At 32.1% G+C, this 21000-nt stretch overlaps 1 protein-coding gene across 2 annotated transcripts in view; it reads right to left on the reverse strand.

The window, feature by feature from the left end:
- The window catches only part of LOC106710485, a 51515-nt gene that overhangs the window by 18382 nt on the left and 12133 nt on the right, over nt 1–21000 (reverse strand). The window contains exons 2-4 of one of the 2 annotated variants that reach the window (XM_014502551.2): nt 19558–19683; nt 18824–18924; nt 18532–18678 (exon numbers count right to left, since the gene is read on the reverse strand). In XM_014502551.2, the coding sequence (XP_014358037.2) occupies nt 18532–18678; nt 18824–18924; nt 19558–19683 (374 nt within the window). Of the gene's footprint in view, nt 1–7820; nt 8104–18531; nt 18679–18823; nt 18925–19557; nt 19684–21000 lie in introns of those variants that run through there. The other variant, XM_045685271.1, reaches the window with a different exon arrangement.

Below are 21000 nucleotides of genomic sequence, written 5' to 3' on the forward strand. Positions count from 1 at the left end.
CATATTGTTTAAAATTAAATGCAGCAACTTTAATGTTAAATTGGTAAAATTAACAATAGTTGCACGTGTATTATTCTAAGATTATTATCAGTAATTGATTCTATCATAAGTTCTATTACTTTTTTATTCTGTATTAATAAACAATTTAACCGGAACTTATGATTTCAGACTTACATCATCACTCGGAAAAAAAATATGTTCGCGGTCAAAACTTACAATTTTTTATTAAATCATACAGTTAACTTTTAGGTTATAGCAACTAAATGTTTATTGCTATCGATAAACTGTTTGTGGAAGTGTTTTTGATCATCAATTTATATTTGAGAGAAAATTAATAAAATGATATCCGACTTACGTAAGTTTTAATTTTACGCGGAAATATCTTTAATTTGGCCTAGAATTTCGACGTTATTTCCATCTTAGGTAATATTTAGATGAATTAGAGAATCACGTTCTCTTACATTACGAATCAAAAACGGACAATAAACGTTATTTTTACCATATCATTCTAATGAAAATAATGCGTTTTTTCTTGACTTTCTCAATAGATGTCTCTTATTTTTGACAGTAACATTGTCGAAACACCTACGCTAAAACATTTGTGAAGTACGAGCATAAAATAATAAACTTATGTTATATATTTTTTTTTATATCTTTTTCGTCAAATAATATTTATTGACAAGTAAAATAGTGGAAGGGCAAGCATATACTATGCGTAATAGACTTTCCAAACTAACAAATAATACACCGAACAATTTCTTATCACAAACACATTCCAAACATTACATACTTCTTGAAAAACTAGTTTCTTATGTAACCTTTTTTCTACGATTAGGCTGTCGGTCGTTCGATTGTCGATAATTCTTTAAATTTCCGTAAAAACAGCAAATCAAGTCTATATTAACAAGCACACAAACACGTGCTAAATGTCACGTAAAATAAAAAACACATGAGCTGTTAAAGAATGTTTCATTATACTTATTAAACTTGTGCTAATATCACCGTATTTGTAAAGTTTCTTTCAAATGCACATTTTCGCACAATGATGGTCGAAAAGAATTATTGTTGTACTTCTGAGTTATTCTAACATATCTTCTTTATAAGGATTACCTCAAACTTCAGTGAGTTACGCCTCAAAATGAAGATGTACGAATTTGAATACTGGCCATAGCTGTAAAAGATATTCCCTATTTTTTTTTTAAGTTTAACGTAAACATAAGTGTTGTAGAACAACTCGACTTTATGGTAATATTGAATTGATCATATGTCTGTTATTTGTAAAGGAGTCGGTATTTTTCTCAGCCAAATAATTATGCAGTCTGCAAACATAAGTTTTGCTTTCCGACTGGGTTTTTATGTTTGAAGTTAATTTATTTTAGCAAAATTATAGTCACACCAAAATTCTTTAAATTAATTCATAAATTTTTACTAAGTGCGGTTGAAAGACATCTAAAATTATTATTTTACATTACTAGTATTCATTTACATTTATTTTGGATCCAAGTTAATTTTATTTTCTCATATAATTAAATACAATAGTCAAGTAAAAAAGTAAGTACATGGATAATCAAAAGAAAAAAAACGTTAATTATGTACTTTAAGATTAAAATCATACGAAACTCAAGAAAAATCTCAACAAAAACATATATCAAAAGATGGCGGGAGAAAAACAATTTGCCAACCGGAATGCGTCTTATTTAGCCAATTAAATTGTTATTGTATGGAATTAAACGAGAAATAATTGTGAACAAAGTCCAAGGAGATCCGATATGTTATATTTGCGTTGAGTTATTAATATTTTGTCTTAAATTTATCTTGAGTTTTTTTTTCGGGTAGATACTGGCATGTAATAAGTGGCCGAACGTTCAAAATTTTTTCGCCTCTCGGTCCGCCAAAAAAGTTATAAGGCCATTGAACTTGCATCATACCTACAACGTTGGTTCGTGATAATTTTGGTTTTGTAAGACTTAATTTTTTTTTTACGATTTTTAAGCAATTTGTATACATGATTATTTACGACCATAAAGACGTTTATTAAAATGCAAATATGCACAATATTTTTGATGCAGATTTTCCATTAAAATGTTTATTTTCGGTGTAATTTAGCCATCTTCGAAGACGTTGAATCTATCGGTTATTAGTTATTAATGAATTTTCGAAAAGTAAGTTATTTTTAAAGAAAAAAAATAAAGTGAGTGGGTAAATTAAGTTACCACAGCAATTAACAATACATTAACGGAATATTCCGATCAGATTTGTTATATAACAGACCTACAAATCTACATTAAGGGACGTTGTTGTTAAAACCGATTACATATTACTTATATAAGTAATATGGTCAGTAGAACGAATGTTAGTGCCAACCTTTGAGCATTCTGTTTCTATAAAAAAAAGCAATACTTTAACAGACTTAACACTTAGCCAAACAAGCTGTATTTTCGATTTGTAAATTACTTTAGTAAAGATAAAATAACTGTATTTTTATTGTGTTTTAAATTATCAACTACTTTATATGAACAGGTAAATACTTGTTTTATAGATAAAGAATAAAATGGTTAAAAACGAGAACTTTCCGACGATAAAAATTAACTGGTTTAACTGGAATTAAATACTTTGATATGAACACAATTATACTAATTATGCGTAACGATTTAAAACAATGTTCATACGTTTAAGGTGCGTTTTGAGGCAGACATTTTAGTAATTGTACGATTTGAATTGAAAAGACTTTGATAAAAAGACTAACTCGATTTTGGTTTTCAGTAAAATTATTAATAAGTTAGCATTTTGAACGTTATTAGATACATGAAGTTGTATTAATTTTCTTCTTTTAATTCTACTGTTTTCTATGTTTTAATTCTTTACAGGTTGAATCTACTCCTTCTTACGTATTATTAAGTACTAGCTTTTAGCCGCGACTCCGTCCACGCGGAATAAAAAAAATGCACACAAGATAAAAAAGTTCCTATGTCCGTCTCCTAGTTCTAAGCTACCTCCCCATCAATTTTCAGCTAAATCAGTTGGACCGATCTTGAGTTATAAATAGTGTAACTAACACGACTTTCTTTTTATATATATAGACAAGATTAGTATCTAACTTATTCAATAGATGTAAGGGCGATAAATAAATATTTTTAATTTTTAAATTTAATTTTTAATTCTGTAACTCTTGTTGGCAAAAATCGTTTAATGTTTCATGGTTTTGTGGAAATTTTATCACGATCTCCAGTGATGGTAATAATTTAAGTAAAAAAAATATTAAGGTATTAATACTGCTAGATTTTTAAAGCTGTTACTTCGTTATCTTGTCTAACCAAACATTAACAAGGCTGCCTAGGAACGTTAAATTTGCTAGTTCTACACAAGATAAGAAAAAAAGATAAGGTAAATAAATAACCTATGTACTTGTACTTGAAAATGTGAATTCTAGCTTCATATTTTATATACACACCGGCACAATTAGCGGAACACATAAAAAAGCAGGATTTTAAAATCTTTTACTTGAGGAACTGGCCAGTTATGATATTTTTTTGATTTATTGTCAAATTTGAAAATAGAAAATTAGATGACATACACTTTTTTCATTCATTTATTTTATTTTCCCGAACAATACGTTTTGTCAACTTGTTCGAGTAATAACTACGTAATTGTAATTTTTTTGAAAAATTGCACTTAATGGTTTTTTATAAATTTGTTATTCTATAGGCAATTTTGTTTATTAAAAGCTCTTTATTATGCTTGACTTAACATCACTGGAAATCATTAGGGCTGATGAAATGAGAAGAAATGGCCATACCTACAGATCAATTGCCTCAAGGCTTCGTCGACCAGTATCAACGATTCATCGCAGCATCCAGCGGTACAGATCGTCTAATTCTCTTGTGAGGAGGAGGAGTCAAGGTAGAAAAAGATGTACATCGAGGCGAGATGACAGTTTTTTACAACTTGGAGTTCGTAGGAATACGCGATTAATGGCTGTACAAGCTCGAAATGAACTGGAAGACGTTCGAGGAGTACGAGTAAGTGAGCGTACAGTTCTCAGGATATTTGAAGAAGTTGTTTTAGGGTCGTATATACCTGCCAAAGGCCCAAAACTTGAGAGACGTCACCGCGTAAACCGATTAAGCTATGCGCGAGAACATCGTCATTGGGATTTGAACGATATGAATCCGATAGAGCATGTCTGGGACTTGCTAAAAAGAAGGGTTAAATCCATAATGCCACCCCCCAACAATCTGAATGAACTTGGAAACGCATTACTTGAGGAGTGGGAGCGGTTGCCTCAAGAAATCATCGATAACATAATCTGTAGCATGCCCAGACGAATGGAAACCGTAATCAGAGCAAGAGGGGGAAACACTCGTTATTAATTTTTCTTTAATTTTATTGTTAAAACATTGAATGCTTACTTTTTTAAATTTTTTGTGATGGTTCATAATCATCTAAAAATTTCACTTATTTCAAATTTCTTTATTTTTTAATAAAAAATAACGAAGACTTTTCAAATTCGTTGTTAAAAGATGTTAATCAATTTGTTATTTTGTGTCTAATTACATTTTCGTCAAATATATGCGTTATTATCTCATAGTCTCACTTTTTTTTCTGTTCCGCTAATTGTGCCGGTGTGTATATAAGACCATTCCTCGACTGTTTTAAAATCCTTTCGATTTGTTTGTTAATATCGAGAAACTATCGCCATCTTTAAAATGTATTCTTGCGAAGTTTGAGTGTGAAGGAAAAATATTAGTATTTTAACCTTCATGATGAAATATATGCAGATATAACCTTTTAAATACTTGGCAAGACTTTTTATGGTTTTACATATTAACCATAGATATTTATATAAAAGATTCACAGTCGACCGCAACTTCGTCAGCGCAGAATAAAAAAAAAGCTTTAGTTATTCCCGAATACATTAGATACCTTCCTATAATTCCGGCCTTAGTTATAGTATATTCCGGTCCATCCTTTTTACAGATTACACGGAACAAACGCAGACTTTTCGGACAGATAGCAGACAGACAGACAGACAGGGAGACGTTATAAGCGTTGAAAATACACCATGTTCGCGAAATTGAGTTTTTTTCGACATTACATATAGACAGTCCAATTTTATTAATTGTGTAGACAAGTCAAGTTAATAGACTGTGCAATTCAACCTGCAATAAGAAATCCGAAACACTTAATTATCATTATAATCTAATTTTGCAATGAAAAAGTAACTATCAGTTAATAATTAAATCAGTTCTAGTTTAAACAATAACAAATAAGGCGATATAATCTGTAAGATTCCAAAATATAATAATATACGTAGGGTATTTTACAAAAAATTGATTAACATAGAGTAAAAAATAAAAGTGCAATGAACTCCCGTCATAACCTGTACGAACTTGTGGGAATTCTAAGTAAGCAGGTAGGTTTTAAGCGATTGAAGTACTTATATTTAGAACGAACAAATCGCAAATTCCAATTCTGATGAACGTAATTCATCCTACCTGTCTCCGCGGACGATCCCCTGTCACATCTTGTTTTGTTTTTTTATAAAACAGGTTCTAATTATGCCTTATTTTTTGCATGTAACAAGATCGACAACATGCTTGGTTACCTTTTAATTCTATGAACTCTGTTTACAAATATACAATGCTGAAAACATTTGTACAAATATCGTACGACTATCAATTACTTTGGATCATCCGGATATTTTTAACCACAACAATATTACTTAGAACACAACTAGAAAACATTTCCACGAAACTCATTTTCCTCAGATATAAACGTACCTTTATGACGTAAGAAAAAAGAGAATTCCCCTAATATTTTCCTACCAAGCTTAATACAAAATGGTAATTAAAATGAATGCGATTTGTTCCATACATCTTACTAATATTATAAATGCGAAAGTTTAGATAGATTGATGGATGTTTTTTAAAAGGTATCTCCGGAACGACTCAACAAATTGATGAAATTTGGCACAGATGTAGAACATAGTCTGGAAGAACACATAGGCTACTTATGAAGATTTTTTAGCCGACTTCAAAAAGAAGGAGGTTATTAATAACGCGCGGAAGGAGTTGCGGGCGACAGCTAGTGACGTTATAAACCCAAGTTTTCGAAAATTATGAATTGCGTGGTATATGTTTTTCATTGTTTAATTTAATGTTTGCATTTTGTTAGTTGTTCAATGACCTCTTAAACAGGTGTAAAGGGTAACTTAAAACAACAATATATGTTATTGCTTTGTTGAACTTGAACTTGTATAAACTTACTTATCTATAAATTATTATTATTTTAATTTAAATTATTGCATTCTTAGGTTAATTCGTACACTTACTAGAATTTAAATTTGACTAGAATAGATTATTTGCCTAAAATATGGCTAACAGACGATCGATCCTGGTCCTGGATGGTGGATGATGCGTCCATTTAGTGGTTTGAAGACTTACACAGTAGCACTTGAGGATGGAATTCGAGAGGATTTAATTGGTTTAATTATCTCACATAAGTAACCCTTTCTACCAAAAGGGTAAGTATCTTTTTAAGATTTCCCCTAATAGATAAAAAGGATTTACCCAATTACACATAATGTTAGACAGAACATCTTTATGGCCAGACATTGTTTCAAAATGATGGGAGTAACACGACATCGGATGCGACATTGTTGGTAAACATGTAAGCTCTGGGTAGGTGGGCTGGTCTGTAGCCGATATGTCAGCGGTCATATATATGCACTGGAAGGCCACAACCCTTTTATGATGCGGGGACTTGAAATAAATAAAATAAGGTACGTTACACACTAGACTGATATGACAAATTATGGAATTTTCCAGTGCAGTCGGCCTAGCAGAAAAATTTGTGACATTACTTTATGTGATAACGTTAATTGCTTCTTATTCTTATGAAGGGATTCACTACCGATTAAAAAATTAAAATACTAATTTACCTTTTTAGTCGTATAGAAAACAAGAGCAATATATAAAATTAACCTAATTATGTAATCAGTACATTAAATGAATAATTATATAACATATTTCAAATTCAATATGCCTTTGTTTTAGCACACCTGTGTGTTTGCACCTTTATGGCATTATCTTTAGGTCAATGATAATGCCATGCCTGGCTGTTGTTGTACATATAAAAATCGTTCAAGAGTTTGCAATAAAATTTTATTACCTTCACATGCACGTTGCATATTGAAAAAATAGAAAAATTCATGACATAAATAAATGTTTATTGCAGATGTTATTCAACAAGTCAATATTTTTTTCATGAACGACAGATTATATTTATACCAAGGATTATAGGCGATTTTGTGGGATTTTTACAAAGCGGAAAAGTTAGTTTTCCTGTTTTGAATGTGAATAAATTTCAGTCACACAAAACTGCATGCATAAATAATGTTAAATGTCAAATAATATTTTATTAGCCACGACTAAAATCTATAAATTGTCACTGTCCACAAATATTAAAAATAACTAAGTAATCTCTGCTAATCGAAAGTTCTACTAAAGAGACGATATACTCGTAATTATTTTACTAGTCATTTATTTACTTTTTGCTTCGTAACTAATGTCAACAGTGCGAAGTTGTAGCTACGATATATAAACTTTATGAGGCAATTTACACGAAAATAACATTATTTAATAATAATCTTTAATTAAATCCTAAAATTACGAAACCGTAAATATATAAACTGTGACCAAAATTGTAAAAACCATTTTCACAATGACGTTTAAGTTAAAGTCGCATACTTAACAATATTAATTTCATTTTTTTACCCGAGTTAAGTAATACGTAAAAAAACTTTATAAAATCAAGTCAACCTTGAAAACGCAGCGTTATCGTTCACCTGATTAAATATAATGTAAACTCATTTGTCTCGACACTGGCACTATAGGAATAAACCACTTACACTTAATTAAAAAAAAACACTAGTGACAGATTTTTGACAGTTATAGTTTTTAAATGCACGACATTTAGGCAAAGGTTTTTGGGAGCGGGAGGTTTGAGGTAATGATTCGTATTAATTTCGCGTTGGCGCGAATCTTTACAAGCGCGTTAAGGACGCGCGTCGCGTGCAGCGCCACACCACTCAATGCGTGAATAAGTTGCTCTCGCGAAAACAAACTCGGTGCCACCGTAATAATTCTCTAAATCTTTTAACTGCGGCTTCTTGATTTAACGCGTGAAAATTTAACGCGTAATTTATTATTAATCTTATGGAGTAATCATAAAATTATCGTAGCAAAATATTTATAGTATAAAAGTAAAAAAAAAATGTTGATATTTTTTATAAGATAATTGATTAAACTTAATCTCAAAGAACATGCATCGCATTTTGTAGGAAAGAATACGGTATTTTATAAAAATATATGTAATATAAAAGAAGAATTGTGTAGCGGTTTGGCCATTGTGATTGGTAAGCCTATAGACATTAGATTGATGACATAATGTGAAGTGAATCGTCTTTCTGGATGTATTCAATAAAATTCCTTTACCAATAGATCACTTGCATATAATTAAACCATAGAAACCTTCCGTCTTTAAAATTACGTTAACTAAATTGAAAACGCTACCAAAACTGTTGGCTTAACGGTGATGTCTAATTATGTTACTGGCGGAACACGCGCTTCTATTTAAGCCTAGTTTAATCCACTGATTGAACTTAGATTTAAGCAGCGTAGTGTAACCGGACCCAGCACTAGCGGTTGTCAACGAAATGAGTTATTAGTGGTTATCTTTTTAATTGGGCAACAATTGTGTATTGAAAAAGTTGAATTTTCTCTTCACGAGATCGCCAGTGTTGCCTGTTGTAAAATCAGCACAAAATCTAGATGTGTTTAAAATAATAATTTGTGGCAGTTTTTCATATATTTTTAAAGTGGAACTATATATCGTTCATTTGTTTTCAAAACTTTTTTAATCGCAAAGTTTTAAAACATTTGTAATTAACGTAAAGTAAATATAAATACAGTTAAAATCTGTTATAACGACATCGAAGGGACTACTCATATTGAGTCGTAAAAACCGATAGTTGTAACAACCGGTGACAGGTATTAATAGGAAAGATATGTATATAACATTCAGCCGGGACCTTTGATTTTGGTCAATTTAACCGGTATGTTGTTCTAAACGATGTCGCCATAAACGGTTTTGACTGTATTAAGAAATTAATTTGTTTATTATAGTTTCAAAGCGCAATGTCATCCATTTTGATTTATTTGTCTGTTGTAAGTAGGTACCTTTGCGAGACGCGGCGCGCGGCGGAAGATCAAGGTCCCATGATGATAGCACGTGATATTCTTAAGAATTATTTAATGTTTTCTTCATATTTAAAAACATTCTGTATACTTTCTGTTCTGTTGACAATTGATTGAATTAAACTTATTTGCTTTTCGTATATTTTTTACTAACAATTTAGTCGAAGTCACACAGACGCGTGGTAAAAAAACTGGTATGATCCAAATACTGTGGTTATGAAGATTGACCAGACCACACAGGCATGGTTAAAAGTTTTATAATATTTATATCATCAAACAAATATGTATAAAACATTAGCTCGTTAACAACTTTCTCCACAGATTCTGTTACGTCAGGTAATAATGCTTTGAGTACTAGTACCTCATAGATAATGAGTTCCTATATTAAACAAATCGATTAAGTATCAATTAACTTGTGTGTGGACTGGGGTCTTTAATAAAATGTCAATTTATTTTTTATACAGTGGAATCATACAACGGAAATCTAACTTCCAGCGCTTTATTACAATATAATTACACCTGCAGTAGTATCGTAAAGTGAAATGGAAGTAGTATTTGACAGAGCGAATTGCTTGCACCAGCTGACAATCAGCAGTGACCCACTGAGTACTACATTATAGTTGTCACCGCTGAAGCACCCAGTGCAAAAACATTGCTATCTCAGGTTTTTTTTGAAAGACAAAGAAATGCCGATATATTTATCGTACAAATATTTCGGCTATGAAAATTAATTGGTACACAAACACTGGATTTCGGATTATATAAACAGATTTTGATTCTATCAGTTTATCATCATTTAAAAGGTGACAAAAGTTACGTCACGGAATAACGAACAATCGTATAATTAAAAAACACTTATCTTTATAAATGGATAGGCGATTGCTCGCAAATGACAGTTGCTTGCTTCGTTCCGATTTAAAAACACCTGTTGATGTTACGTGACACTTAATTCTATTCATATTATTAGTTCCAATACACACCACTGCTAAAAATCGTTACCATCAGCGCCAAAAATACGAAAATCAACTAGGCACAAAATACTACGTTTTATAGCCAATCCATTTATAAACGTTAGTGTTAAAAACGGGCAAATCTGATAATTTTTTGTCTTGTCTTATAAATTGATATCTTCTATAGTAAAAAGGATTTTATAAAAAAGACGCTTTCCACCAAAGGTTGTGTATTTGTTTTCAAGAGCCTAATTATTTGTTTTACATTTGCTTTGGCTTTTGTCTTTTTTTTTACAAGTTACTTTTTTATATTTCATGGTCTCTATTGTCTAGAAAATATTGTTACAATTTCACCCGAGTTTTTTGTGAATACAATATTTCTGGTTCACCTGAACCGCCGTTTGCGAAAGAGACCTTAATAGTTCATTTATTTACTCTAATAAATTGTAATTATAAATACTTTTATATCAAAATTATCAAGATAAAAAAGCAGTCGATACACATATTAACATAATGGAACAATTTTCCATAATTTGTTATAAATTAATATTTTATGTAATACATATTTTTCATGCATAATCAGACTGACCCAGACGCTTGTTGCGTTGACACCAGTCACACAGGTTAAAATAGTTATCACCTACTTGCAAAAGGTTATATAACCGATTGCTCGTGTGTGTAACCTTAAAATTATTAATGAGACCGAAACGGACTGTTATCGGACCAAATGTGTTCCGAATGCTTTTTGCCTTCGGTCAACTGGTCGTAAAGAAAACACATTTTGTTTCATCGTAATGTTTTTTCAATCTAAAAATTTGCTAAAAGTTACTCAAACGGGTGGAAGCGGGTCATATTCCACTAGAGTCAAACAATGAAAGAAATATCTGGCATCCTCATAAAGTTATTTATATAAAAGTATTTTTTTTTTCCATAGAGTTAAAAAGATTGCATCATATCATTGATCTATAAATTTTACTTTCGAATACAATTCGATGCTTGTTATTGACTCGAATATACCAAAGAAATGTTATTCTGATGAGTGTTGCGCAGTCTTAATTTGTTATGCATTTATAGCTCCAATAATACAAACAATAACAATAAATAATTTCTTAATATAATCAATATTTTTATTTACTTTCTACTCGTGTAAAATTTCCGCTTGTGACTGAATCAGTTGCATACAATTTTGGACAAACTTTGCATATTTTACATCGTTTTATAGTAATTTCTCGTCCAATTATTTTTAGACACAAAATCTGCACATTTGAAATACATTTAAGATCAACTAATACAATCAACTATATGAAAATATTGTTATTTTTTTTTGTTAATAATCAACTCCATGCAAAATTATAGGTCCCAGACATTATAAACACAGTTTCGATTAGGGTTGCCAATATAATGAAAGTAGACTCAAACACTGATGGCGAACCTGTGACTTGTCAATAAGAAAAAAATAACATCCTAACCTGAAGAAAGCGACAAGTCTATGACACGGTAATAATAATACCGTAAGTGAGAGAGATACAGTTATACACAATTCCTGTGACGTGACAAAGACAGGGATAACTATCTTCCGTCCCTTTCTGCGTACCAGGGTTTGGGCTTTGTTTGGAACAAAGGTTGTCCCCTACAAACAACCTAGGTTGTCCCTAACAAAGTTTGACATTCGTGCTATTTTTCGAAAATTGTGAGTACTTAGTGGCTGTAATTGTGCAAAAATATTTTGATATTACAGTTTTAGTAATGTAAAGTTTATAAAACATGGTATACTGCTGTATCGTCGGTTGTAAAAGCCGTAGTGAGCGAAAAGAGAAAAACATAACCTTTCACTCGTAAGTACTGAAACTACGCACTTATTCACATGTATTCATACAAAATAAGGAAGAAAATACAAACTAGTTGTTCTTTACAGTCTTTGTAATAACTAATATGTTAAAATACGGGTAAAATCAGCTAAAATAAAATAGTATTTTTCGAACATTATGCGCCCAAACGCAGATGTCATTTGTGTCAAATAATATACTGTAGATCTGGGAAACAAGCGGCCATATTAAACTTCTTTTCAAATTGGTTGGTTATTACCCGTAAAAATAATACCACCATCTTGTTGTAAAAATTACCCTGAATTTAGGGGAAATAAATTATAGTATGTATAATGTATATAAATGAAACAATTCACATTTTTTATACTATTTTCAACAGATTTCAAAAGGAGTTTTTAATTCTGGTATATGCTGTGTTTTTAAATATTTGATACTTTCTTATCCCGTTGATTTTAAAGAGTATGCTTTTTAATTTGTCCCATGTAAATTTTGTTTCTTAGAAATTACAATCAAAATAGTTTAATATTAAGTAGTTTTACATGTAGTGTTCACTGTAATGATATACAGAGTAATTTAAAATTATATGACTATAATATTGGTATGTTTTTTGTAGCTTTTTATGAAGACTTAGGGCTTCGTGCATATCGAAGAAAAATAGGACATCGTTTGAATGCTCGTCTAATGGACCTAAGACTGAAGAGATGCCGCGCTTTGTTGAAGCAGTACGCGGGAAAAAAATATCGGGAAATTCTTTTTTTGGAGTCACTCAAGACATCCTTGATTAAGGCAGACGCCGATATTGACATGGACCTCGTTCGTGCTGTGATAGACGACTGGCCGAGCAGATTGAAGGCCTGTATTCAAAATCACGGATGTCATTTTGAATAAACTTTAGTGTCATAAGAATCTATGTTTTGTTAAGTTCATTTTGGTATATAAATGGTCACATAATGAATAAACTTGTTTCAATTATTTTATATTAAACATGTAACAGAATTTATGACCTGACTAAGTATTACTAAAAAAATCTGGTTATGTAATCTTAGTCACATAAACAAAAATTACGCATTGTTTTTTATATTTATTACGTTTATTAATTACAATTTAATTGGGAATATATAAATTGGTCTATATTAAATTATATCGTAATTATTCATTTTCGGGACAAATCAAATAACTGGTAACCCCAATCCTCTCACTTATATATAGGTATAGTCTATAGTACTCTCTATCTGTCCCTTACGGGTGAACGCGCATGCCATATCTATATAATTCTTCATCTGAGGAAAGCGATGACGTTAAGGTGGCAGCTGTAGTTGCGCCACAATTAAAAAACGGATGTGTTTAAAACTTTAGTAATCTATTTTGATACTAAAGCCATACGGTAATTTCGAGGGGCGGTGTCACGTAACAAGGAACCAGACACGTAAAGCAAGACTTCCTTAGCTGATCCTAGTTGATTAAATTATTGATTTTTCACATACTTTAGTAAATATGGTCTCTTGATTGACAAGATGTGTGCTAATTTACACTATATAAAATAAAAACTACACTTTATGGATTCTTTTAACTTAATATCTATTGTACAAAAACACATTCGTATCTAAAACCACTTTCGCTTCAACATAAACTAAAATATTCGCAGTTTTATCGTTAAGATTAAACGTATAATAAAATAGAAAGTACATAAGTATTGTGAGATTCATTTCTCAATATGCAAGTTTTTTTTCCAACATATAACTAGACATGATTGTCCAAACTTATTATAGAACTTCACTGCAACAAAATAACCCTATATTACCTTTATAAATATTATCTTGCATTCTCTGCCATAATATACTAGTCACGGTAGTCACAACTTGGAAATTATGTGTTCCGTAGATTGAAGGTAGGCAACTCATCGGCAATTGCAGACGTTTATGAATAGCGGATGCTTCGCTAATTCGGTGAATCCAGATGACCGCATCATCGTTTGCCACCTTATAATAAAACTATATATTTTGATAGGAACAGCTTAAAGTACCGGTCACGGTTTGAATCAAATGTTATAAAATACTAGCTGTCGCCCGCGACTCCGTCCGCGCGCAGTTAAAAATAAATAAATGGAGGGGTATGAAAAATAGATGTTGGCCGATTCTCAGACCTACTCAATATGCTCACAAAATTTCATGAGAATCGGTCAAGTCGTTTCGGAGGAGTTTAACCACAGACACCGCGACACGAGAATTTTATATATTAGACTAGCTATCGCCCGCGACTCCGTCCGCGCGCAGTTAAAAAAAAAATGAAAAATAGATGTTTTCCGATTCTCAGACCTACTGAATATGCTCACAAAATTTCATGAGAATCGGTCAAGCCGTTTCGGAGGAGTACGGTGACGAAAACTGTGACACGAGAATTTTATATATTAGATTGTGCAACAAGTTCAGATTAATGTTGATGATGATAATAATAATAATGAGTGATGGTTAAAGAGGCATTCATCTTGTGTTTCGTAGTGACAGGGGCAATCGTGCAACCACCTGGCGGCCACGTAAAGTGTATACTTGTTTATTGTTGTGGTGCAAGTTAAAGAAGGTAGGTATGTTTTTGAGGAGGAGAAAGACAATGTGGTGTGTAGCGGTCTTTTGACGGTTCTTTACAAAACTACCAACTGAGTTTAAAGAGTATATTTCTGCAAGTTAATTTTTTGATGATAAAACAACGCTAGACAAGATTTTGTTAAAATGTTGGTCAACATGTCAAGTTGCATCTATAAGAATTTAAAAACTATATTAATTTTCTTTAAGTTTTTTTTTAATTATTTGCAAATTCAACCTTTTATAACTTGGGCTCCGTTTGCCATTATGACGAAATGATTTGTCGCAATATAGCAATGTGCTCCTGAACATTTGTCATTATATTTGAATTTGTTAAAAATAATCCCATAGAATACATTCAATAGAATCGAAAATGATGGTGCAACAGTTTGAATTCTAAGACAAAAATGTATTTCACATTAGATCAATAATATTAAAATCGATAGAGAACTTATCCTTTACATTATTCTATTGATGAACTTTTTTAAGTAAAATTATTGTTATTTAAAATAGTTGTTATTAACTGAAACAAGTTTTACAAGTAAAGTATTACTGATTTCTTAATTATTTAGTTAAGACACATATAGAACAAGAAACAGAGTAAATGTCTCAGCTGAGAATTAACTGGATTTTCCCATAACTGCGACATTTTCCCAGCAACTTTCATGTCTCGACATTTGCCACACATTTGTAATTCTACTTTCTTCTTATGTTTCATTTTTTTTTTAAATAAAAACGATCTTAGTACCTACTTTCGTGGTGATATTGAAGATAGGAATTTTGGCCACATAGAAATTTGATTAGATTGACAGTTAGGCAGTATTTCTTTGTTAGTTAATGCGGCTGTATGCGTCCAAACATTGTACTTAACGGTCTTCCAAATACTATTAACAGTTGAAGCTATTCTCAACTTCACTAGTAACATAAGTGTATCTAAAATATACATGCATTGAAGCATAATATTCTGTGATTTAAGTACGTAATACATTATCGATATGCAGTTGTCATCTTCTCTGGCAATACAGCAATGTTATGTGCTTTAAAGGACATCAACCCCTCAAGTATACGCGAAGGCGAATTCACTGCATCCTGCATTCGGTAGCCTGCAAGGTTCGCCATTGACGGACTACATCACAGAGGACATCATCATCACTCATTCATCATTCGAGTTTGTTTTTTAATTTCATTTTGTTCACCTCAGTAAAACGAGCCGTGAGCTAAACAATATGCGTTCAGTTATTTTTTTATTTTGCGGTTATATTTTGCGATCCCACGCTCGTCGGGCTACTTGTTCTATAAAAAGACGAAAACAATCCTAGCCTGGATCGTGTCGGGAATTGAGGACCATTTTATGGACTAACTTGAATACACTATAGGACAAAAAAAATGTCAACTCATATTTTAGTTTTATTTATCATTAAGATAAACTATTTATTAGCTCTGAATAAATGATTTAATTAGGTAGATTATGTGTTTAAAATTTACTAAATAATACATTAAAACAAAAAAATGTGTCCTATGATCACTGTGTCTTTTAATAATTAATAAGCTTTATAAAAATATTTGAAACCATTGGATATTTCATGTTATAGAAATAATATTCGTAGCCCATTTTTTTCGTCTAAAAGTGTAAAGCGTAGCGCAGTAAATGCTATGTGGGAACAAATGCCATAACATTATCGACTTCAGAAAAAGGTATCGACGCTCATTGTGTAGTCCACTCGATGAAATCCACATATGTATAACAATTCCCTGCATTTATTTAGTACAAGTGCAGTACTTAAAAAAACTATTGTACGATAATACAATCGTAAAAAATTAATTACAAATTTTCTTTTAGTGTTCAAGTCATTGTACTAAATACTTATTTATGCGTATTAAATACATAGTACCTAATTATACGTATCCGCGAGTTAACAAGTAATTTAAAAGTAAAAAAAACATGAATTAGTCGGCATGTTATACATAAACTAACGGATATGGATTTCTCTGACTTTATTTTGCAAGACGCATCGTTGTTAAATCCTTGAAATTATATAAAATGTAATTTCCGAACAATTTTTCATTACATTAAATAAAATCCAACATTGTTTATAAAAGAACGTAATTAATACCTTAATAGTTAAAGTTTTAGTATATACTAATATAAAAATTAAATTCATAAGTCGCCGTATTATTTAAAATTTTTCGTCTGTTTGTCTGTACGCAAATTCACGTTTATTACGAGTAATTTCTAAAACGGCTGGACCGATTTTGACGGGACTTTTTCTAAAAGGTAACTTAAGTAGGTAGGAGTAACAAAGGTTACTTTTTAAAATTCCTTACTAACAAAGTCGCGGAAGACCGCTAATCTAATATTACAAGCATTTTAAACCACCTCAGCAATTATTAACGATTAATATAAATGTAACTAAATACACATATTGCCGCCATTTTCCACCTAAATATCATGTGAAGAGGCTTAAATCTGATTTATTCATATTATTTACTAGCTTTTATCCGCGACTCCGTCCGCGCCGAATAAAAAAAATGCTCACAAGATAAAAAAGTTCTTATGTCCGTCTCCTAGTTCTAAGCTACCTCCCCATCAATTTTCAGCTAAATCAGTTCGACCGATCTTGAGTTATAAATAGTGTAACTAACACGACTTTTTTTTTTATGTTTATAAATTCTATAATAACATTTTATGTTCGTTGTAAGTTTTTGATATTTTTATTTTTATCGAGGTGACATCAACTTACAGAATTGATCGATGTAATACAACTTACGTGTAGAGAAAAAACCTGTCCGTTGTAAAATTATCTCATTCTTTGTTACGGCAAAAAGTTGCACCAGTAAAAACATAAGTTAAGTATGTCGAGACGTGTTCTGTGGGGAACTTTGCCCCCTATTTATTGCTGTGTATTACTGCAAAACATCTTGGTATACTATATCTATAAGATTTTAAATACTTACTTCGTCATTATTATTACATAACTTGCTGTCGTCCGCGACTCCGTCCGCGCGCGCATAAAAAAACTTAATAGCGGTATGAATTTTTTCTCGCCTTTTAAGCCTTCCCTAGACCTCCACGAACATTTCAAGACTAAGATAAGATAAATCCGTTCAGCCGTTCTCGAGTTTTAGTGAGACTAACGAACAGCAATTCATTTTTATATATATAGATAGATAGATGTGTTAAGGTTAATATCGATGATATTTGTAAATACATGCAACATGCTTAAAATATCAACAATAATCGTCAAAAACAATAGACAAAGGGAAAACTAAGAGTTTTCATTCCCAGTACACTAGCTATTTTATCTTTGTCACTATCTAAAAGCGTTTTTCGTGTTGTAAAACCGTGGAATAGTGCTAATAGATTTTCAGTAGGCGCTTTTTGTGCTAGAACGTGGTGCATGCTAAGTGCCAATCAGTCTCCGTGTCTTACATGTTAGCGCGTCTCGTAGCGCGGTGGAGAGGGTGGTCAGCGCACTGCGAAGTTTCGCGTGATGGCGCTCGAACATCTTTGCATCTAGACAAGTTTACATGACTACATAACGAAGAGATCCCAATTCTTAATTCACAGCTATACTAGGTGTTTCACGGAAAAATTTACTGCGACAAAAATGTTATAAGATGTAGAAAATGTATTTTGCTCGTTAAAAGTGACAGGCACTGCTATTTTTTGAATTGACTTTGGCCAATAAACAATTTAAAATGAAAGTACGATATTATTTTAAAAAGGTGATCATATTAGTTATTTCAGCAGTTTAAAAAAAATTGTTAGGCAATAATGGTCTAATTTCGAATATGAAATTTAAATTTTATAGCGCCATCTATAATAATTAAAATGAAACAGCGTTATAGTTAGTTTCGATAGATGTCACTAGTTACTCGAAATTAAGATAAACGAACTAATTAAAATAGTTGTACGTACATTCAGGATGGTCGTAAAGCGGCGCGACCTTGGTGCCCTCCAGCGCGCCGCCGGCCAGCCGCGCAGATAGCAGCTCTAGGAACTCCCGGATGCTGTGCAGCTCGCTCGACACGTCGCTCATGCTCGAGCTCGGCTCGCACTCCTCCTCTGCACAGCAATAGAAACTTTTTACATCATCATTTCAACATTGCAAAAAAAAATCAATCTTCATAACAGTTATTAGCTGCAAGCACTGTGCAGTTAAAACTGAATGTGCGAGTTGCCATAAAGATTGAATGGCACTATAATTTACCGATCTGCTCCAGTTTATCGGTGCTGAGGGACCAGGGCATCAGGCTGAACGCGCGTTGCGCCTGTCGCAGGAACCACGCACCCGACTCGAACTTCACAGGCCTGTAAAATATTGAGTATTGTGTTGCTATCGATTGTATTAGACTAGCTGTCGTCAGCGACAGTAGACTATGTGTTCTAGACTATGTTCTACATCTAGGTATGCCGAATTACAGTGAGATCCCTTCTAACAAATATCCATCCATTCATACATTCAATTCGCATTTATAACATTAATAGTAAGTAAGATTAAGAAAACTTAAGAGAAAGGGTTCTTATCTGGGCCCTTTATAAGACTTGATACAAGTTTTTGAATGGGAATAAATGTCATCAAATACATGAATACATCATCATCATCATCATAAGCCTTATATCAGATTATTGATGAAAAAAAATTGATGATATTTTTTAACAAACTGAAAAGTATTTCAAATCGTGATTTTTTTTTTCATTTTTATAGTCACGTTATAGGAAAATGAATGATTATTATACGCTATTATTTGAATATCGCATTCAGTTTTTAATGATCAAAATACGACATATATTGAAATATTAAGTTCCAAGAATATAACTGTTCAAGTCAAACTGTTAGCAGATATTTGAGGTATACTAAGAGCTTCTCTCTGCTGGAGATTTAATAACTTTAGCAGTTTAATACTAAAGTCTATTATGTATTTTATTAACACGATGACTTACTTGTGATGATGGCACACACAGGGCACAATGCCGCCCTCAGTGTGTCCACCGCATTGCACGCACACACCCGATTTAGCAGATGAAGTTATGCTGCGTTGTTTACACTTGCTCCGAATCTCTTCATCTCTGCAATAATACATATAATTTAATTAGATTGATTTTGGTTCTAATAAAATGTATTTTATGAAATACTGGCTGTCGACTGCGACTCCGTTTGCGCGTAAGTAAGACTATTTTTTGTAGTCTATGTGTTCTTGTGTGTGCCAAATACCGTCGAGATCCGTTAAGCCGTTCTAGAGAACAAACATCCATCCATTCATACATATAACTTTTCGCATTTATAATATTAGTAAGTTAGTAATTTTGAATTAATTACATTACTTAAACTAGAGATCTCTTACGTTGGAGATCTCTTTCAGACTTTGGATTTGAACAAGGGAAAAGTGAAAGGGGAAAGTAAAGGGTATTAAACTTCCACTTAATAATGTGGAAGTTTAGTAAGATAAGGGACCTCTGGAACTTTAATTAAGTTTGGTTTATTACGTAATATTAATCTGTATTGGCAACCAGTACATTCCCTAGGACGTAGTATTTTGCATTGCATTGGGCAACGCTGGCTGCAGCGCGGGTCAATGACCTCTCTTGCAAAATTGAGAAAGCGCTACCATTGTATTGTTTGAACTCGACTCAATCTCGATTTAAATAATTCGAATAATTAGATTGATGTCTTGGTTGTGTTATTTACGTTATATTATTGTTGTGAAACTTATCAGTTTTCTTTATTATATGTATATTGTAAAATTTAAATTACAAAATTCATTTATTCTAAGAAAAACCCCTTAATCCAGACAGGAAGCACGTATTTTATGAACAATTCAAAATAAATCAAGAAAACTAGAATTTCGAGCGGAAGTTTCGATAAAAAAAATGCTAACCATTCGAGTTTATTTAACTTAGTAGGGTCTAGGAAGCTTGAAAAAAATTCCGTCTCTTGCAAACTCAATTATCACAAACTCTTTAACACGTACGTTAATTACGACACATCGTTCTTGTGACATTACATGGCACAAGTCCAAAATAGCAGGCACTATTTAAATCAGTCCACTATTTAACAATATTATTCACTTGTCGAGTCATTGAAATTCATTGTCGTTTTAATGTTTTTACACAAGTGTGTCAGCAGTGTAAACCCACACTGAATTAGATACCTCGAGGTCACGGGCGAATGTTTTACGTCATTAATATTTTATCATCAAGATTATAGTAATATAAACAGAGCTTCATTGTGTGTACTTGAGATAAGAATGACGCAAAGGTTGTTGCTGAGGAATAAGCATCTTTCGGAGATCGCGGAACCATTTTCAATTGCGCTCGAGGCTGGCCACCGTGAGGGTTTTACTGCTTTCCCCCCAGAAGACAGTGTATCTTTGGAAAATTCCCCCC

This window comes from Papilio machaon, chromosome 2, assembly GCF_912999745.1.
Source record: "Papilio machaon chromosome 2, ilPapMach1.1, whole genome shotgun sequence".
Taxonomy (NCBI): domain Eukaryota; kingdom Metazoa; phylum Arthropoda; class Insecta; order Lepidoptera; family Papilionidae; genus Papilio; species Papilio machaon.